The following is a 22695-nucleotide window of genomic DNA, read 5'->3' on the forward strand; positions in this document are numbered from 1 at the left end:
TTCTATAGATAGATTAGTGATTTATTTTATGAAAATTTATGTTTATTTTTTCATTAAAAAAATGTTACTTGCAATTTATAGAATATTGGCAACCCATATAACCAAACCGACTTTAGTTCGATTTGGGTTGGTTTAGTTCTAGTTCTTATTTAGCGAAATCGAGCTATGTTCATTCAGTTCCAATTTGATCGTAAATCAAATCAAGTTGCACCCTTAGACACAACTATTGTATAATGTTGACAAAATGATATCAAATCGACAACATTACGTGATGACTTTGTCAACATTAACAATGTTTCGGAAATACCAAATTTTTTTGTTATTATTTGAGAATTTACCTTAAATTAAGGTTTTTTATATAAAGAAACAAGATCATGATACATACCTTCTTCAAAACACTCTAAATAGCTTGTGGACATAATAACAAAGTTTGGATTTGGTAATTATCTAAAAGAGTTTCAATTGGATTAAATTAAGGAAGTTTTATCAAAAAAGATAAAATTTTGAAAATATAAAAATGGTATTTTTGGATTTCTTACCAAAGCCCATCATCTTCAACTCTCCTAGAAAACCTATCTTGTTCTTATGTTGAAGAAAATATAATTTAATCTGAGTTTTAGGGCATAAATGTCATCATATTTTGCAATCAATCTATAAGTCATCCATTAATTCGTCGATTTAGCAAGTTAATCAACTATGGCTCAAATTATAATCTCAACATTATTAAACATTATAACTCTCGTTCAAACAATTTTAGTAGTTATTTACAATTATGATTAGGTTGATATAAAGTCTTAAACCCAAAAATAGAAATCCAGCCAAATAAAATAAAATAACAGAGCTTCTACTGGCACTCCAACTATTCACTTATTTCGTTTATTTTAAATTGGTGAGTATTAAGTAAAAGTTGGGATGCCAATATCAACTCTCTTTATTTACCTTCACCAAAAGAGAGGAGTCATTAATTTTCACTGCTGAGTACTTATAGTGTCATACATATAAGAGATTTCACCTACTTAAATGGAAAGAACTAAAGTAATCCTCATGGGCAGTGATGATTTTAAAACTCGTCCAAGACTGAGATGTATCACCCGAGTTAACTCGATATCGAAGTTGAATGAGACCAAACAAGTCACTTTTATTGATCGAGATTTAATACTTCACATTCAATTTTTTGAGTTTTTGAACGAGACGTCTCAAATGTATCGAAAAACTTGTCCAAGACAACTTGATATCAGGCCTGGATAAGACGAGACGCAAAATCGAGTTTTAAAATCATAATAGGCACGCTCTTGTACATATGAGAGATTTCTCCTATTTAAATGGAAGGAACTAAACAAATCCTCATAGGCACACTCTTCCCTTGAAACACAACTAGGTAAGGCTCTTATTTTATTATAGAAAGGCAAATGGGCAACTTTCGGTTCTTATTTAAACTACTACCATATTGTATTTTTAATATCTTAAAGGTTCTTTGATTAACATTGGAGTTTAATACACTATAATAATCTAATTATTTATATTATGAAGCATGTGAAGGCCACATTTACAATTTTACATTTGATTATGATCTCAAGCAAAGCCTAATCACTTTTATTCTTGACCACCATATTAGTTGATCCTTAGAAGTGAAATTATTCTTCAATTTCCGTGTGAAACGTCTTGTTGACGACGGAACCCATGTAGCATTTTGCCGTCAAAAAAATTAGTATAAATTACAAACTCCTTTTGTATATAAATATTGCATATTTGATTCCATCAATAAATCATTTTAATTTTTTTTATTTTTCTTATAAGTTCCATTATCGATGAATAGATTTGTACCTTGGGACTCTATCTTTATTCTCGTTCGATTCTTTCAATATAATTAGAACAGCTCAGAAACCAAAACCAATACAAAATAAATAAAATTGAGAAACCATCCTAATGAATGTAAACCAAAGCTTCCATCAACTTGTTTAGTTAGAGAAGATGACAAAGATAAGTAGTGCAAGTGAGATTGAGGAACCCCAAAATGGTGCCTTGTTGAATTACTTAATTAATCCTTGGAGACCTAAAGATGCTTCCCATCATCCCTTTAAATAATTAAATAGGATAATAATAAATAAAAAAAATTAAAATAAAAGTCACTAACAACCATCCATTATTTTATGAGGAAAATGATCTTTTCTCATTCAACAAGGTTTATTCAAATCTTATGCCACATGCAATGAGTTTAAAAAAAACTTGGGTTGATTAGTTAAATGATTAAAAATGGACTCTTATGCGCACAAATCCATGAAATAATAATTAATATTAAATAGTATAATGTTTAAACACAACAACCCGACCAAACTGTTACTTATGGTCGTGAATTGCATCGCCTTGTAACTCGATTGATGACGAGTAGCTCGATCTTGGGATCGAATCCTTCTGTACTTCATGTTAAAAAGGATTTTTGTTAAAATGTCAGAATTGTGCAACATTGTAATTGATTTTTAGCAATTATAGTTAATTTATGTCGTGTTTGTGTAATTAAAAAAAAAATATGCAAAGCCGTCGAATGTGCCAATTTAGTAAGTTTATAGTCTGTTGATGACAATACCACAGACATGGGATAACAAACAAAAATTGGAATAAGAAAAATAAAAGAAAAGAAAAAATCACTGAGAACAAAAATATTTAAAGAGAAAATAAAATGAGGGTTTAAAGAAATGTTTCAAATTAGGGAAATTTCTTATCTTGAACTGCCCATACATTGGGCATAAGAGTAGTAAGAAAGTTCGGATTTGATAATTATTCGGTGGGGGAGTCAAATTGGTTAGTTTGGGTATTCGGAAAAATTATGTTAAAAATAGGTAAAATTTCGGAGATTTTACAAAATATGTTTTCGGGTTTTTTTTTCTCTTTCCAAAATCCATCATTTTCAACTTTTCTAAAAGCTATATCTTTTCTCGATGTTTAAATGTTGAAATTTTTTTTTTTTTGAAGGTGAGGAGTAAAAATGGTACCATGTTCCACAACCAAGTGAGGAGTCCTCAATTAATTCGTTGATTTAATCAGCTAACCCCTAATTTGGAGAATTTTTTAAAAACTTCGGAGAATTTTGTGACTATGGTTAGAAGCATAGTTTTAAGTTTAAAATTGAGTCAAGTTGACTCTTTTTGGTTTTGGGTTGACTCAGCCCCCAAGAAGAGTCAACATAGGAAATCGTTTTGTGTGAGCCAAGCCAACATGAAACTGCATTAAGTCAGGTAAGAAAGTCAGCTGAGTTTTGCTGCTACATTTGATATTTGTAGAGATCCAAATAAAATATAAATATCACTATTTATTTAAATTATTAAAATTAAATTTAAATACCTAGAAATTTAATAGGGTTTTTTATTCCGTTGAGTCGACTTGAAAGTTATGGACTTGACTTGACCCAGTGGGCTGGTTAGAAACCATCTCTTGGATTAGTCATCCAGTTAGTTAGTTATGAGGCCTGTAAATCCAGTATTGTTCTTGCTTTTATTTGGCCTTAGGCTTTTATCCTTGTTGGGGCTTTTGAAAGCCTGATCTGATCCAAGGCCCACATCCATTCAATTTGGAACGGACTTGAGTTTCTATCTCTTGAAAGAAAAAAAAAAAAATCAATTTTTTTTGCCCATTTGTATCTTGGCAAAAATTAACTCTATCCCTGCAGTCATTTTAATAGGGTAAAAATGGTTGAAAAAATCGATTCTGGGCTTTGGCTTTAGTGTGTAAAGTTGATGTTGAAACACTGTTTTTCCAACGCAATTCCAACTTCCATGTCTCTACCTTCCAATCAGGCCCCAACTTCCTTCCCAAGAAGTGCTTTTTGGGGAGCGATTTTGGCTACCCCAATTTAGAGACCCTACATACCTATTGGTCCACGTGGCATATAATATTTAACCAATTTTCTCTCCCACGCTAATATTTTGTTCTTCCTTAACAAACCTCAATCATTAATACCAATTTAACATAACAAATTGATTACAAAATCAGTTTGGTAACTTTTTTTTTTCCATACAATTAAAACTAAAAACAAGAAAATTTAATATTAAAAAAATCGTGGTTTCTTGCATCCTATACAAGAGAGCTGCAATTGGCTCCCCAACTTTACTTATTACACCCCAGTTAAAAAAATATAATAATAAGTGAATGATTGAAAATATTTAAAAGTTGGGTTGTCAATATGAATTTTTTTTTTTTCATTGTACAGGTCATACCTTCGAATCTCTATATACACTTTCACATAAAGTGACTATTTAGCTACTGTCATGTCACAAGGTGGGATGGTGCGTGCGGCCTGCCAAGCAAATATTTGTTTGAATGATTGTTATAATGTTTTGTAATGTTGAGATTATAATTTTAGCCAAACCTTTCTAATCAATTAATATTTAATATTTTGAAAAAAGAAAGAAAAAAATAAAAGACTTGAGTTTAATCAATTAATACTTAAAAACTCCTCTTAACACATTTGACTAATTAACTAAAAAAATATATTGCGAAAAGATTCAGAGTTTCAACTCATGCAGAAAAAAAAGGACCATCTTTTTTTTATATATATAATTCAACCATTGTCATTGGCTATTTTCCACCTGCACGTATTAAATTTAACTGTATAATCAACATGTTAATTTAAAAAAATATATTTTATTGCAACTTATATAACAATTTTTCTTTCACACATGATATAAAGGAATTATACCATAAATCATCCTTATTATTTAAACTATCAAATAAATCTCTCTGCCAAAACAAATAAAAAATATTGTATCCACCCCCTAGTTAATATAGGAAACTAATAGCTAATACATTATATACTATATTTTTTTTTTGAAACATGGTATCCCCGTTGGTAGAGGACCAGGACCCGGTCCATAGGGCAGTCCGTAGGACATGCCCAACCCATATTTCTTGGCCATACTCGATAGGATTAATCCATGACCACATGCACCGACCCATACAACACATGTGGCAGTTTATTCAAGAAATGATCCTCAGTTTTTAACTCACAACTTAGAGGAGCAAACTCTAATTGTTGGTCTTACCACTGAGGCACACCCCTAATGGGTGCTAATATATTATAAGACAATTCTTTAATACACAAATACCTTCTATTGGTAAAATAATATACATTATGATGTCGATAGATCTGAAAATTTTCGATGGATCTAAAAAAATGTTATATAAATTATAATATTTTTTTTTAAGTTAACATATTGATTAGATATTTATTTAATTTAATATATGTAGGTACCTGGAAAACATCTCATGACAATGGTTCAAAATTCCAATTTTGAACCTTTTCACAATGTTTTTTTTAGTTAATTGGTTAAACGAGTTTTAAAGTTAGTCTTGAAGGACTAAGAAAATTCACATTTTTTTAAAGTATTAATTGGTTAAACTCATTAGAGCTTAGAGTTTTTATTTTCCCTTCAAAATATTAAATGTTAATTGGTTACAAAGGTTTGGCTAAAATTATAATCTCAACATTACATAATTTTATAGCACTCATTCAAATAATTTCAATAGTTGTCTACAATTATAATTAGTCTTATATACGATCATTAAAATAAAATTAACAAAAAAAAAATAAAAAAAAAAGAAGAGAAAGAGAGTGTTCTTATTGGTAGTCCAACTTTTAATTATTCTCAATCATTTACTTGTTATTATCTTTTAAATTGTAGTGTAATAAGTAAAGTTGGGATGGAGTGCCAATATCAACTCTCTTATATAGGATGCAAGAAGCCAACTTTTTTTTTTTTTTAGTATTAAATGTTTGAAAAAAAAAAAAATCAGATTTTGTATAATAATAACTGATTTAACACGTTTAGAGTCTTTGATTTTGTAATCTAATTTGATAATGATTGAGGTTAGTTTCGAAAAAACAAAATATCAGCTTGTGGGAGAAAATTGATTAAATATTCAATGACACGTGGACCAATGGATATGCAGAGTTTCTAAAATAGGGTCAACAAAATCGCACTCTTTTTGGGAGAAGTGGACTCGGAATATTTGGGGGCAAATCTTTCAATCTTTTTTAATAAATATCTTCCTAAATCCGGGCTTGGATTTACAAAGTGCCTAATGGACTTGGGCTTTTCCTTGATTTTGGGTCTGTTGATAAGTATTTTTAGCCCAAAACTACTATAAACCAAACTTGATGGACCCAATTATAAAGGCTTCATCATCAGCTCGATGCCCACTAGGATTCCCATACACCAAAACAAAACTCTCTATGATTGGCAATTTCAAGTCATTAATTCTAGATGTTTTCATCTTGGGCTTCATGGACAAACTCATGGGTGGGCACAAACTGAGTTATGTTGCGTTGGTCCACCATTCATTGGGCATTACTTGATGAATCATTGTTAGGGCTGGCAATCGGTCGGGTGTGGGTCGGATGAAGCTACTTTCATATCCTTATCCAATTTTATATCCGATTATCTATATTCTATTTTTTACCCATTTATGCTAAGGATATCCATATTTGACTATTTATCCATTTTTTTAAAGGATATCCGTATCCGACTTGTACCCAAATTTCAAGCGGATATCCTAGTTGGATATATATACTTCATTGTGAAGATGATGAAAAACCCTTAATTTTGGGTTATACATATATTTTATTGTGAATTTATTGTATTAAGTTTAGATAAATCGATATTCGGATTAGATAGGACACATCCATATCTGACCCTAAAAATATTCGGCTAAAAATAATTTTGGATAAATTAACTCGAATTCTTAAACGGATACAAAATTTGTACCAATGCCCAAATAATTTGGGTAGGATGAGTTGGGTAAACATATATTATCCTACCCATGGCCAGCCTTAATCATTGTGCCCAAAGGTGGGCCAAAAATACATGTTAAGGCAGGCCCAATAAGAACTTTCTTTATTTGCTCTTTTTGTCTCTACAACACTAGCTCATAGAAAATAAGGGAAATTATTTATATAAAAAAATCCTAATTAAATAACTATTTATAATATAAAAAAAGTACTAAATAAAATATAAAAAATCTAAAATATAAAAAAAAAAAACAAAACAAAATCGGCACTTGAAGTGCCACAATCTTCAACCTACGCAAACCTTACTTCATGAATTTGACTACCATGACAAACTTGATAAGATTGCAAATCTTACTAAGGGTCTTTGGGCCCACTTGTATTATTAAATTAGCAATCCAACAACACAGACTTCTAGATTTCATGGATAAACTTAGATTCGGAAGAAAAAATTTAAAAAAATAAATCATTTTGAACTTAATCATAGATGTTGAGAATTGATGGCTATCGAACTCCCAAATTCAAATTGATGTGCTCAGAATCCACTCGAAAAACATGATCTAATCCACATGATTATAAAGGACAACATTCTAAGAGCTTTAAAACAATAATTAAAAAAAAAAAAAATTGGTTAATTTTCACCGTTGAATTTTAGTTTTGAATTTGAGAGTTCGATGGCCATCCATTTTCAACATCTACGATCAAGCTTGAAAAGGTTTATTTTTTGAATTTTTTATTTCGAATATGAGTTTGTCTATGAAATCTAGAAGTCTGTATTGTTGGGTTGCTAATTTAATAATACATGTGGGCAAGATTGGGGTACTTCAAGTGACATTAAAAAAAAAAAAAAAAAACTTGCACCCTTCGAGTGCCAATTTTGGTTTTTTTTTTTAATTTTCTTGTAATTTTAAATAAATTAATACTTTTTTTTATAAATAATTATTTAATTAGATTTTTTTTTTTAAATTTCCCCTAGAAAATATTAGGATTTGCCTCAAATAGAAAGGCCATTTACCAACGTAAAACCAATTTTTTGGATCAAAGTCCCCTCATCATTTTTTATTTTTATTTTTGGAAAACCCCACTTTAAAGTATGTTCTATGCAATTTCCTCCCTCCCGTTTTTCTGAAGGATTGAGCTAAGTAAAACGTTCCTCCTCTATCAATCTCTGTAAATGTATATAACTAAACCAAGAAACTTAAAAGGAAATAATCATTACATTCTCATTGTAACACATAGGAGCGAAGGCGGACGGGCGATATAGAGGTGGCAATGGGTCAGGTCGGACCGTGTCGTGTTTGTTTCATGTTGAGGTAAGGGTATTCTAAAAATTTACCCAACACAATTATTAATTGGGTAATTGGACCCAACCGATGTAAATTGTTTAATGAAATTAGAATATTCAAGTGAACAAAAATAGGCTCCATTTCCACCACCAAAAATAACGTTGTGGATTTAAGTTAGACACATATTTGGGGTAAAACTAAAATCAACACAAGGAGAGAAGAAACTATGCGTATCCCAAAAAGAGATTGCCGAAAAAAACCTGATGGACATATATTTAATGTTATCCATCAAACAGTTCTACTATGTACAAAAAATATGGCAAAAATTACAAGAGAAAGAGAGAGAGGCACATGTCAATTATGTGGCGTTCTTTTTCTTAAATTGCAGAGACGAAAAAAATGAGAGAGAATCATATAACTAGAGAAATTCACAATCAAGAAATAAGGATTTAAGATTTTTGACCATCATATTTGTCTTTTAGAGAGGGTTTCCTAAACTAAAAGCTTAACCCTTAATTATTTGAAAATATATATAAAATACTATATATTTTTTTTCTTGAAAAATACATTATGAAAATATGTATAATAATAAACAAAATTAAAAAAAAAAGTCCTGCAAGATTCTTAGAAAAATGGGTAATTTTAAAAGCTTTAAACAAATTTTGATATTTGAGATACCTCCTATGTTTCGTGATTTAAATGAGTTATATACATGTTCGATTGTACTTGGGTCAACACGATGTATTAATGATATAATAATTATACAAGTTAAATGGGTTGACGATGAAATTGCCTCGACCATTTTTCACTGAATAGTGAAAAACAGGATCCCATTGGTAAAGGGGGATTTTCCGATAATCGAAAGTCACCACCTAATTTAAGTTTAAGAATAATAAATAACTCCAAAATTGATTTAGATCAGTCCACAAACAAGATAAATGGGTAAAGGGTCAGATTACGGGTTTCAGAAAGTGTTAAGTACTAAACCTGTCCGATCGAGATGAACAGTCTCTACTACGATTCAAAATTATCCTATGGTCAACATACAAAGACTAAAATCAAACTAGGGTCCAATCATCATCAATTTATATTGGATTTGCTAAACGAATATTTCGATTAAAATACATCTAAATATTACATAATTCCTCAAATTTCACACAAAAAGAAAAAACTTTGAAAAAATCCTAATTTCATCCTACGTTCTAAAGTTTACGTGACAATGCTTTCTAATAAAAAATCTACATATGCAAATATTTTCAAATTAGACAAAATAGGAATTTGTGAAAAATTATAAAATTATAAAATTATGAAGTTTCTAAATTAGGAATATGAAAATTTTCAAATATGAATTTTCCAAAATAGACGAAATTTCCGAATTAGAAAATTATAAATTTCCATGAACATGAAATTTCTAAATAAGAAATATGCAAACCTCCTAGATTGAAAAATTATAAAAAATGTGAAAATTTTAAATTAGAAATTGATGAATATGAATTTTCTAAATATAGAAAATTATGAAATTCCCATATTAGAAAACTCTTAAATACAAATTTTCCAAAATAGAAACTTTTGATCATGAACTTTCCAAAATACAACTATAAAATTTTAACAATTTGCAAATATGAACTTTCCATAAATAAAAATTTATGAATATGTATATATCTGAATCTCAAAATTATCAAAAATCAATATCATGTAAAATAGTTAAATCAGGAAAATATGAATGTGTACATGATACTCATCAAAATCATCAAAATATGAATATGAAAGAAAATTTTGAATTACGATGTTTGCTAAAAAAATTCAGAATTAACAATCCTAATACAAACAGCGGTTCAATCATAATATCCATGGATTTGAAAAATAAAACATGTATTCACTAATTCTACTAAAGTGGGATATGAAAAGAAAAAAAAAAAAAAAATCTCAACCCAATTACGTGGTAATTCTAAATAAAACGACCATCGAATAAACAAAACTAAAGATGATGAAAACAAAAGAAGAAAAAGAAAAAAAATAAACAAATAACTAACTTACCTTTACAGTGGAAAGGTGGTTGGGTGTTATTCCTTCAAGCTTGATCCAGCAAGAGCTTATGAAAGCAACGAGTATGACTGACCAAAAAAGAACATGATCTGTGCGGGTGCACTATTCACAGAACAAAGTTGAAAGTCCAAAAGAGAGAGAGTTGTGGCTCGTCTACGAGATTGTAAAGGAATACGAAAGCAAGAGGAAACTTTATGTGCTAGATTGAAAGAAAGAAGGAAGGAGATGAGAAACTTTCAGGCGAGTTGCTGTTAAAGGATTTAAATAAAAAGTAAAAAAGAGTAGTGAGTGTTCGACTAGGGAAAAAGGTAAAGACGGGCTGTTATGGGAGTATTGTAACGATGGTTGGAGAAGAAGAAAGGTTGAGAGACAAATAGACAAAAAAGTGAAAGAGAGAGAAAACCAAGAGAGTAAGGAGTCGGAGCAGGTCTAAACGGATTTGAGAATTGAAAAATCAGTGGGTGAGGGAGTGGTGGCTACTGTAAGAGAGTTGCATTGGAGTGTTGAGGATGATGATGGTGGCTACAGTAATGGCCGATGAGGGTGGATGGGGATGTTGTTTAGGTGTGATAAAGGAAGTGAAAAAAAGATCATAGAGAGATGTTAATGGAGATGGCAAAGTGGACATGAAGAAGAGCTATGGAGGGCTGTTGTGGGACGATAATAGAAGTGAAGGGAGGTCCGTTGAGGCATTAAAAGGGAGGTGAAAGAAATAAATTGCAGATACGTCATCTTTCCTTTCGTATTCTTTTTCTTCCCTTCTTATTCTTCTTTTCTTTGCTTCTAGTTACTTGCTGTCCAAGAGGTCAGAGAGAGAGAGACAACGTGAGGGAGCAAGAGTATGTAGAGGGAGAGAGGAAGAGAACGTAAAGGAGAAGGAGAGATGCGGGATAAAGGAAGAGAATGCAGAGGATGAGAAGACCCCAAAACTTCTAGCTTCGTCCCGATTTTATAAATTTTTTGTTATTTTTCTTTTCTTTCACTTTTTTTATTTTTTATTTCCTCTTCTTATTTTTTTTTTTAAAGAATGGGAATGTGATCCCACGTTAGTCTTGATAGTCCTTCACCGATTAAGTCTTGATTGGTCAATTTTCTTTTTCTTTTTTGATTTTTAATGGTTTTTTTGATTTGAATTTTATGGGTCAATTGATTTTTAGTTTGAAATTTTTATTAGTCGATTAAATTTTAATTTGACATTGATTGATCGATCGAATTTTACTTCAAATTTGATTAAATTTTTATTTGAATTTTAATTTATTTATTAACTTTTAACTTGAATTTATAATCGAATTTTGATGAAATTTTGATTTGAATTGGTTGATTAATTTTTAATTTGAATTTAAATTTAATTTTGATTAAATTTGAATTTGAATTTGATTTTGATTTTGAATTTCAATTAGTCGATTAAATTTTAATTTTAATTTGATTTTGATTAGTCGAGAATTTTTCAATTTTTTAAAATTTTATTATGTTTTCCTAAGAATCAATGTCTTTAGGTAAAAGTCGGACATTAAGAGGTATTTTGATCATTTTTATGATTTCTCGTAAATTTATCCGTTTTCGTCGATTTGAGTATCGTTAGACTCGAAATCATATTCTGAATGTAATAAATGTACTTTCGAGATTTTTCAGAGGTCAGAGATTCTTGAGGGGTATTTTCATCAGTTTATTGATTTTTTTGTGTGTGTGTGTGTGTGCAAATTTTCATAAATTTTGGCGTAACGTTTATTTCAGTCCAACGTGATTATTTCAAAGTTTCAAGGTCACATTTTTCTAGTGTCAGCAGATCTATAGGTTATCAAAATATGTAGCAAGCCTATGCGTATGTACTCACTAGTGATCCTAAGTGTGCGTAATTTTCTATGTTGAGTCGTAACGAATGAAAGAGATGAAAAGACTAGAAACGGAACAAAATTGAGAACAATAGTCTCAAACTTTCGAGTTCTTGGAATTCATCATTATAAATTCATCACAATCGAGAGACGAATTGTTGAATTAGGTATATGCAAAAATAGGATGTTTACAGACATCATTATCCTAAACATGACCCATTTAGTAATCGAATTAGATGTGTCGATGCTATTAGAATAATGAATGATAAATGAAAATTTGGATTTGTCTCAAATTATAGAATCTAGGTTCATACCAACAATCACATGGATACTTAATAAAAGTTATGTGGACAGAAAGTTGTTAAGAGTTATGTACCTCTTCAAAGAGGTGTATTAAATGTACATTTTTTAATAGTTATGTACATCTTTAAAGAGGTGTATTAAATGTTAATAGGTGTAGTACCCTTTGCAACAGTTATGTCCCTCCATGAATAAGTGTTTAACTACCATCTTTCTTCTTTTTATAGTCCATCCTTCATTGCATTTTTACATAAATTTTCTTGATCATTTTTCATATTTGTTTCATAAAGAGAGTGTGCAAATCATAATTGTTTGGTTGTTTTTGTGGTTTAAAGTTCTACTATCACAAGAAGGAGATTGTTATCTTTTGGGAGACAATTACCAAAGACCGTGAGCACCTGTGCGGGGCAAATATTGTCTTAAGGACATAGAGTTAAACTCTAGTCTCGATCTCATTCATATATATTTTTTTCTTTGTATACCTCACTGTAAGTGTTTTTGAATTTTATTTTAACTTAGTTTTTATCGGTTATTGTTTATTTATTTCTTCGATTGAGAAAGTATACTGTCATATTAAATAAGAATAACATATACAGTTGCTATTCAAACACAATTAGGCTCAAGTCAAACCCAATAACTTAACTTTATGTTGTTTCGCGGCTCGTGCTTAGATTTCCAATGCTAGATAATTGCCTCCTTGTTTTTAGAAGCACTCCTTCACGTGGATCAATATTAGAGATAACTCCTATGTTTTCAAGCTAATGAGTTACCCCCTTAATCAAATCCAACATTGAAGCGGGCTTCAAATTCAAATCTCCTTTTAATATGACACGTGGTTATGTTGTATTTTCAAAATGAAGACATACGCTCTAAATTTTTGGAATATTTGAGATGCTTCCTCCTTTTTCAAACTATCGATATGTAGCTTTGACCATGATCTTTTCTTATAGACTTATAAAAATGACTTCAATGGCATCTACATCTTCATCACAATTAATATCACCATCACATATCATAATCGTCATTATCATCATCATCACGACGATGACTTGTTTTGAAAAGAAGCATCAAAATCTTCTACATCATTTCATTGGTAAGAGAAGATCGAGATCAAGGGACATTTTATCAATTTGAAAACATAGAGAATCTCAAATATACACTAGAACAAGGAGGGCTTAAATGTCACGTAGAGGGGAGAGTATTGGTTTTGTTCTAAAGATTAACATAGAATGACATAAATGTCCTAGTCTTTAACTTTCATTCAAAACCCCATAATTTCTCTCTCAGAAAATGTCATCTTCAAACTACTAAATTGTAGGGTGTATTATTTTTAACCTATTCGATCTCATCTTCTATCCATCAGATTAAATGTCTTGTAAAAAATTATTGATTTTTCTAACAAAAATTCCATCATTCCACTATCCAAAATCCTGTATTGTTCTTGAGATTTAAAGATTGTAATGCTTCTAAAACATGAAAACCCGTCGAGAAGACAAGGACAATTTGTAAAAAAAAATATTTTTGTCTAAGTAACAAAGTGAGAAAATATTTTCCTTTTAAATCTTTTTGTATATATATATTTTTGTTTATTTGATATTTAGTACCCTTCTCAATAGTACTTGTATATATATATTTTTAATTTTTTCTTTTCTTTCTTTTATCCATCATGCATAAAAGTGTAAAACAACAATTATTTACATTATCAATTGACTATTACCATAGGTTGCTTCCCTACAAGAAAATCCTCGTTTCGCCCTTATTAATACACCTTCCTATACTGGGTAAAAAAAAAAAAAAACTTTGAAACAACAAGAATTTTCCCTCCATGTGACATGTGGCTCCTTACATTTTGATGGATATTTGAGATATCCCTCATGTTTTCAAATTGGTGACAGCCCCTTGACTTGTTCTTGCCCATGTAATTAATGAAAAATGACTCAAAAAACTTTGATTTTGCATCCCAAAATCATCAGTCATATTTAACCTCTTCAATATGTTAATGGCGATGATGAAGAGGAAATGATAAGATATTGATGATGATGATGACCACAACAATGAAAATGATAGTGGTGATGACAAGGACATTATTGTCATTTTTTCAGTAGTTCATAAGAGAAGATTAAGGCCTAGGGGTATATCATCAGTTTGGAAAAAAAAAAAATAGGGAGGTATTTTAAATATACTGAAAAGGTCGTGCATGTACTTATTTTGATAACCTAAAAGTGAAACGTGTCGAGTTTAAAAAATTTTGAAGCGGGTTAGTCCGATTTGAAGTCGAACTCTTGTGCAGATGTGTATCCCGAGGAAAGCAATCTATGATTCCGTTTCGCACCTCGTCAGCCGAATATTGATCTAAGTGGAGACTTTCTAATTAAAAAAATCATTATTTCCCCTCCTAAATCTGCGTAAAAGCCGGACTCTCTTAAAACAATAATGATTTTCGAACTAGAAAGTCTTCACTCGGTCAATACTTGGATGACGTGGCGACTGTCGAGTTGAAAGAGGGATCCTCCAAAATTTAAATCGGGTTGTTTGATTCGTAGTAGAACTTAAATCCGCTTCAAAGTCGGACTCTCCGAAAACCTAATATTATAATAAGGTATCCTACAAATCGTTCTTCCTATATTGGGGATTTTCGCTTTTTTTTCTTACTGGGTTTTTCAAAAACCCTATTTTTAGCAATCTTTAAGGGTTTTAGGTTTCTGATTCTAGGGTTTTTCCTATTCGTTCCTGATGGATTCTGATCAAGGAAAGCTGTTTGTTGGAGGAATCTCATGGGAAACCAGTGAAGATACCCTGAAAGATCACTTTAACAAGTATGGAGAGGTTGTGGAATCCGTGATCATTAAAGACAGAATCACAGGGAATGCAAGAGGGTTTGGGTTTGTTCTGTTCTCAGATCCATCTGTAGCTGAGAAAGCCCTTCAAGACAAGCATGTTATACTAGGAAGAACGGTTTGTCCAAAACCCATCTCTCAATCTTCTATACAACTTCATGTTTTTTCAAGAAAAGATAGGATTTTTTAAGTTCATTATAGGTTTTTTTGTTTTTCTGGGTTCTTTCTTTCTTTCATGAAAAGGTAGATTTTTAAGCTTATTGTGGGTTTTGTTTCTGGGTAAGAGAGATTTTTTAAGATAATTGTTGTTTTTGTTTTCTGGGTTCTTTCTTTCTTTAAAGAGAAAATAGATTTTTAAGCTTATTGTGGTTTTGTTTTCTGGGTTCTTTCTTTCAAGAAAAGGTAGATTTTTAAGTTTAATCTGGGTTTTGTTTTCTGGGTTCTTTCTTTCTTTCAAGAACATATACATGTTCAAGCTTATTTGTTTTCTGGGTTGTTTCTTTCTTTATTTCCTCCCCCCCCCCCCCCCCCCCCCTTTTTTTTTTTTTTAATTTGGTTTGATTATATTTTAATAGGTAGAAGTGAAAAGAGCAGTACCCAGAGGTGAACAACAACAAAACCAACACCACAACCCCTATCAACAACAGGATAAGGAGTCCACTAAGAATAATAGTAATGGTGATGCTAATAACAATAATCAGGTTAGGACTAAGAAGATTTTTGTAGGGGGTTTAGCTGCTAGCCTAACTGAAGAGGAGTTCAAGGGTTATTTTGAGAAATTTGGTAACATTACAGATGTTGTTGTGATGTATGATAGTACAACTCAAAGACCTAGGGGTTTCGGCTTCATTACGTTTGATTCAGAGGAAGCTGTGGAGAATGTGATGCAGAAGAGTTTCCATGAGTTGAATGACAAGCTTGTAGAGGTCAAGAGGGCTGTGCCCAAAGACGGGAGTAATGGAGGTAACAATGGAAGCTACAGCAATAACAACTATAATATGAGAATGGGGACAGGAAGGGGGTCCTTTTCGGGGAGTTATCAAGGAGGGATTTATATGCCGTACAGTCCCAGGTATGGGGCTTACCCGGGTTATGCATCTCCAACGCTTCCAGGTTATGGAAATGTGGCAGTGTACCCTTATGGTGCAGCCCCATATCGAGGATATTACATCGGAGTATATGGAGGAATGCCTTACGGGGTTCCTTCATTTGTGGTTCCAAGGAGTCCTTGGAATGGCCCAGGAATGGTTGGTCCCAGACGGAGCCCGGTGCCTTATGGAAATGGGGTAGTCTATACTGGCTACATGAATGGTGGTGTTAGTGGTGCCATGGATATGTCGGGTGGTGATTATCGTGGGATCATGGAGACTTCTGTTGATGAGAAACAAAGTCAGGGTGATGGCGGTGATGCACAAACGCTAGCTGGTACCACACTGCCGAATGCCAATGGTGGAAGTTTGAATGACGTTTCTTCAGGTCTCATGGGAAGCTATGGTGATGGTGGTGGCAAGCAGGATCAGAGGTGTCCCGATGAACAGTTTAGACCTGACCCATAATTCTGGTTGAATTTCATTGCATGCCTTTAGCAGCATGATCATGTGAGGTCAGTAAATTTTTATACTGACTGGGATGGAGCCGTTAATTTATTTGTTCAAAGGTCTCACCATTTTATGTCATTGTTTTCTTCAGTCATTGTCAGTCCGTGATGCAGTCTTCTCTTGTAATATAACTGCTTAAAATTTCAAAATTTTTCCCCATTTTTTATTTTTAAATAAGGTATGAGACAATGGGATTTGAGTTGTCAACTTGGTATGTATTTAAATGCATGGTTGTTACTTGTTACTCTTTTGTGTGGGTTATTTATTATCTCTGAATATTGGTTGATTTTGAAACCTAGTGGAAGGAGAACCTCATCGAATAAATAAGCTTTCAACCATAGCTTGCAATGTCTTTGTGAATTAATTAATTGGGTTCCAATGGGTTTCAAATTGTTTGTTTGGTTCTATCGCTTCTTGTTTTAACAGCAAAAGCAATAACTTTGCAGCTATGTTTTCTGTTCCATTGCATTCCTTCATGTTGGTACTTTCCCGGAAAATTTCTTGATTTTTCTCACTGCACAAACTCTCTTTGAGGGTTCAAAGAGTTTCCATTTTAAGTGTTTGAATTTTTTTATTTCATAACATTTAGGATATCTGTCTTGTGGACTACGAGGATTATTAGCCCAGGGCTAGTAAAAGTCATATTAGGCTTTCAACTTGGGTGGTTGAGATCTCCTCAACAGATATTTTTCATCTCATGAATATAACTCTGCCCGATCAGTTGTCTTTGTCTAGATACTCATCAAACAAGCATGTTGTTTATAGATAATTCCTCATCATTTCATCTAACTTCTTATGAGAATGTGATCAATGGTTCCTGTGATTGGATTGATTCGTTCCTCTACGTATGAGAGAGATCAAAAGTTTCCTTATGACCAAGGTATTAAATTTTGATTTCGGTTAGTCTGGAAATGGAACATTTCGATTGGTGTGGAAATGAATACAATTTTTGGGAATGATCGAAATATTGAAGAAATTTTCATTGAACCCACAGGAAATGATAAAATAGGCATTAAAACAAACTCATTAAGTCATCAAAATACAATTAACTACCATATGGAGTGTGAAATTGAATATCGACAACATTTTGTTACGTATACGCACATGTATTGAGAGGTTGACAGTGGAAATAAGAATAATAATGTTGCATTAACAACATACAATCTAACATGTAAAACATTAAAATGAAAAAAACTATTAATTATTGCATTCATGCATTATTATATTTCTTTTATTTATTTTTAATAAGTATATGAATAAATTGCTAATGTATCCAACTAATCGAAACATAGTTGATTGTATGCGTGCTTATATAAATGTATTAATATTCTTAGAATATATTAAAATAAAATGATATAGATAACGAATTAATCATAATTCATTTATTAATGGATGAATGTTATATGCAATTTTTATTAGTAATTACTAAATACTACGTGTAATTTATAAGTTCTTTCTAAAAGCAATTATAAATTGTTTTCAAAAAAAGAATATTTTGGTCGAAATTTACTACTCATCGAAATATTGCATTTTTATACCTAAGATTTGATAATTTCGGTCGAAGTTCACTATTCAGCGAAATATTTCGTAAAATGAATAGTGATTTATATCAAAATATATACAAAAAGAAACTGTTGGTTAAATTTCGTGTCGGAACATGTGGAAATGGAAATATTTCGTGGAAATATGTCGAAATTTAATACTATACTTGTGACTATTCGTTAGCTTTCTGTTTTCTTAATAAAGAATCGTGCATTTAAATTGGTTTTCAGCAAAAAATCCAAAACAATCCATGTATTTTAGTCGTAAATAAGTCTGCATCCATCTTGTTAACTTATTTTGATTCCTGAAAAATTGATCATGCTTCATACCCGACTACCCTTTGAAAGAAACCAGACCATAAATTTATGTCATCCTGATATTTCCTATTTATAGGTCAATAATGGATGGATGGAACTCAGTTGCTGTTTTGATTGTGTGATTGATTTCTTGGTGGTAAAATGTCTGCTTTGCTCCTATTCATTTATGTTCTCAGCTCAGTGATATATTAGCAGATTTGAGATGTTCCTTGTTACCATCCTCTATTCTAGTGAGTAATGACACCTGTTTTGAATTAATTCCAAGGGGAGGTCATAAATTCTTGGATTGATGTATGCCACATTGTTCTTGCACAACAATTAGAAAAGTAAGTATTACTAACGACAAAATCTTCTTAAGGTAGGCTTTTATTAACATAGGCTATATGTCAAGGGCTTGGCTTACAAATTAGGTTTCCCCTTCCACTAAGTTCTAGAGAAGCTAAAAGCATCTAGAAGACCCTGAAAGGTTTTCGCGTACCATAATTATTTTATAGTGACATATATTGCCTAATATCCTACTATAGTAGGTGTGTTCTCGAGAGTTACTCTGGAATGTTCTAGTGTTGGTGGAGTTTTCTAGAGTGTTCTCCCAAGTCTATATAAGTGGGGAGTCACCACATTTATAACACAGCTTGATGAGTGTGAGTAAAGCTTCAAGAGTGAAACTCGAAAATGTGGGGATATTGTATTTTGTGGGTGAGTGAGTGCCTTGGAGAGTTGAAGGTACTCCTAAGACTCATTAGAGGAGGTAGACTTGAGCTGCACGGTGGGGATTTTGGTTCCAAGTGTTGCATGTACTAGGTCGGTGATAGCTGTTCCATGGGAGGTTTTGGTTTCTTAATGATTTATTATGGTCAGGAAGGAATCCTAACGGTTTAGAATTTGAGAAGGCTGATATGTGGGGGGTCACCCTGGAGTGGGTATACAGCCTTGCAAGTCCAACACCACCTGAATGATATGACACAGATTTGTGTGCAATAGGGCATCCTTGGATCAAGGTGGTTGCATGAACTTCTAGTGTTGGTGGGTGTAATCATCTGTAAGACCCATGGAGGATTGTACACTGCTTATTCGATATGGGGGAGACGATGCTAAGACTAGGATTGAGAAAGCGAACTGGGTATTTCCTCTGGACGTAAATGGCTGTTATTTTTCTTGTTTGGCATTAGAGAATGCAATGTGGTGGTTTGGAGCAGCAGGTCTTTATAGTAACACCATTAAATACACTTTTTTTCTTAGGTTTCCGTGAATGTGGTGGACAAGAGAGTTCCAATCACAAAATGCTGAGTTCATCATTGAATGCTTGATATCGGCACCCAAGGAGTAGCTTGCTTTATTTTGAATGCCTGAACTATATATTTATGAGAAAGAACTTGACATAAGGTATGCCAGCGACCAAGACTCGTGTCTTGATACTGATTAGTTGGAAGGAAGTCTATCCAATTAATATAAATCCAAAAGCTTAGGAATTTAAATGGTTTTTTTTGTTGTTGTTGGAAGTTTAGTATGTGATTTAAAAACATGATGATGGAGCTCCTTTTTAGAAAAAAGAAACTTTAAACCTCAAAAAGATTGTGACCCACGATGGGATATAACATATAAAGCAAATTTATTATCATCTACATTTACAAGAAGTAAACTTTATGAGCTTTTATCCTCTTTAACATCTACTGTAGTAAGGTTAGGTCCACCAATACACTGTGGCGCTCATGATTAAAAAGGTCACTTTCCATTGAACTTGAACTCTTGGAAATGTTGCATAAATTATAGGGAATTCACACTACCAATAAACTTGTAGCATGTTTCTTCTCACATTTCACTCTTGGACAGAAAATCATCCAAGGATCGCTGCAGAGAGAGAGATTGAAAATATTTTCATATTTTAGAACATTAATTCTAAAGATTAAATCATCCCATCAACTCATTTATTTATGTAAAACAATAAAATTGTGCTCTTTGGGACAAATTAAAACGTGTTAAAGACATATATATATATTTTTTAAAAGGGTCAGGTAAAACCACATTCCCAACCACGTATTTGCGAATCCAACAGTTGTGATTTTATATGTATTTCTCAAGACATCAAACAAATCAATGGTACATCAAAATATGGCGAAACACTCATTGGCTCGATGATATTATAAGAATAAGCATGTGTTTGGCTTAACATCCTTAAAGTCTCGTGTGGCAATTTTTTCTGGCCCACAGAGTCCTCGAATGTTTGGATCCTATTTGGAAAAATTAGCTTGGTTGGTTACCAACCATGCACACTTATTCAACATTTTCCATCTTGAGATGCTTTTCATTTGATTTATGAATCTTTATATTCTATGGTTCGTTAAGGGGTGAGCCAAATATTAATGTGATCAATGGGCCAAAATGAGTAGGAAACACCAACTTCTGGGAAAGATAAAAGTTTTTTTCCAGAAATGATAGATAAGAACTTTACTTACTACATTGGTTCTCAACTGTGATAGTTTTGAATATTTGAATCTAATGAATCTAATGAGCTATGCTGATGAGCCAATGGCATGACGCCATGTGTATTAAAAAAAATACTAAAAATCCAAACTCATAACCACTCAGAAATTTTCTCTCCACCAACCAATCATGCTTGCTTTTTCAATACACGACATAATTATTAGAGAATCGAATGCAATAAATTATGATACATGAGATACTACTTTAATTTGAAGAATAAGTTAAATACTACTTCAAAATTCTTAATCTCCATTAAAGCTTCCTTCATAAGACAAATCCATATTATAGACTTTTCTTCTTCTTTGTTCTGGATGAATACTCCACCATGATGACCACTTTAACATTCTAAATCTCTCTATTAAAGCTTTTTCTTTTTTGTCCTGGACAAATCCTTCTTGCTAAGTCCTATAAATATTAATGGACAAATACTTTAATGCCTTTATCTTCTACCTCTAGCAATAAACTTTTGATTTTTCTTCTAAAAAATAGTTATCTTCAAGTTTTTCAATTTCGGAGTATATTTCTCTTTAAATCTATTCAACTTTATCTTCAATTCATTATTTTCAACCTAGAATTAACTATTCACCGAAAGTCCTATATTTTTCTACTCAAAATCTCATTATTTTCAACTTTCCCAAAAATCCTATTTGACTTTTTCTTTCCAAAACCAATCATCTTCAAGCTCTTCAACATCTGTGTTAAATTTGATCTATTCAACTTTAACTTCATCCATTGTTTCCTACCATGCCTCTTTCGTAGAAAACCCAAGATTTTTCTATTTAAAATTCCATCATTTTATATCTTATCAAAATCGTATCTTGCCTTAAGATTTGAAGTAGATGAAATCTTCAAATTGAAAATGACTGGTTTTGATTAGAAAAATATGGGTTTTGAGCTAGAACAGAGCTTTTCAATCTTTTTCCCCTAGTCTATGTGAAAGACTAAAGTTAAAGGAGACATGTCATTTGATGAGTATCTCTAATATCCATCATGTCTAAATCACCCCTCCTCCCCCCCATCCCCCCCCCTAAAAAAAAAAAAAAAAAAAAAAAAAAAATATGGAGGTCTGAGTAGGGGTGTCAATAGGTTGGTACCACATATAATCATAACCGAAACCTAAACAACATATGGAATCCGATACTTATTAGTTTCGATTTCGGATACGAGACCCTTGGAGCTAAAACTAACCCTAAAAATACCCGATACCCGCTACCTATTAAGATAGATAATCTCTTTTTGAATGAGAAAAAAAAAAGATAAATAAGTGATACAATAGATTATTATTTGTAATTTTAATAATTTAACTTATAATTTATCAAATGAAAATTAAGATACAAAATGAATTCTTCAAGCAAATAAAACTTTTGAGAAATAACATGTGCTAACTAGTTTAGTTGATAAAGTTTTTGAGTGATAATACTAGAGGCCTATGTTCAAATCCCGCCAGCATTGAATTACTGAATCCATTAAAAATAAGCTTATTGATTAAAAAAAAAATTTTGAGAATAAAATCATAGAAAATTATGTTACATGCCATTTATTTGTTAATGAAATCGTATAATATATGAAAATTGAATTGATGTTGATTCATGGGCGAAGTCAGGGTTTTGTCTACCAGGGGGCAACTAAGACACTTGAAAATTTTAAATTTTCTTATAGGGGCAACGGAGGAGAATTT

The 22695-nt window shown here is 31.8% G+C and overlaps 1 protein-coding gene across 2 annotated transcripts; it reads left to right on the forward strand.

Annotated features, from left to right (window-relative positions):
• The first annotated feature begins 14699 nt into the window (after positions 1 to 14699).
• On the forward strand, positions 14700 to 16921 carry LOC147409366 (RNA-binding protein 1-like). Of its 2 annotated transcripts, XM_086428100.1 has the most exons (3): positions 14700 to 14841; positions 14955 to 15197; positions 15655 to 16921. In XM_086428100.1, the coding sequence occupies exons 2-3, from the start codon at positions 14976 to 14978 to the stop codon at positions 16633 to 16635; spliced, it is 1203 nt and encodes a 400-aa protein (XP_086284226.1). In that variant the 5' UTR covers positions 14700 to 14841; positions 14955 to 14975; the 3' UTR covers positions 16636 to 16921. The 2 variants fall into 2 exon arrangements, with proteins under 2 accessions (XP_086284226.1, XP_086284217.1); XM_086428091.1 differs by lacking the exon at positions 14700 to 14841 and having other exon boundaries at positions 14848 to 15197.
• Positions 16922 to 22695: the final 5774 nt, after the last annotated feature.

Source organism: Akebia trifoliata, chromosome 2, assembly GCF_017979445.1.
Source record: "Akebia trifoliata isolate Shusen 1 chromosome 2, ASM1797944v1, whole genome shotgun sequence".
NCBI lineage: Eukaryota > Viridiplantae > Streptophyta > Magnoliopsida > Ranunculales > Lardizabalaceae > Akebia > Akebia trifoliata.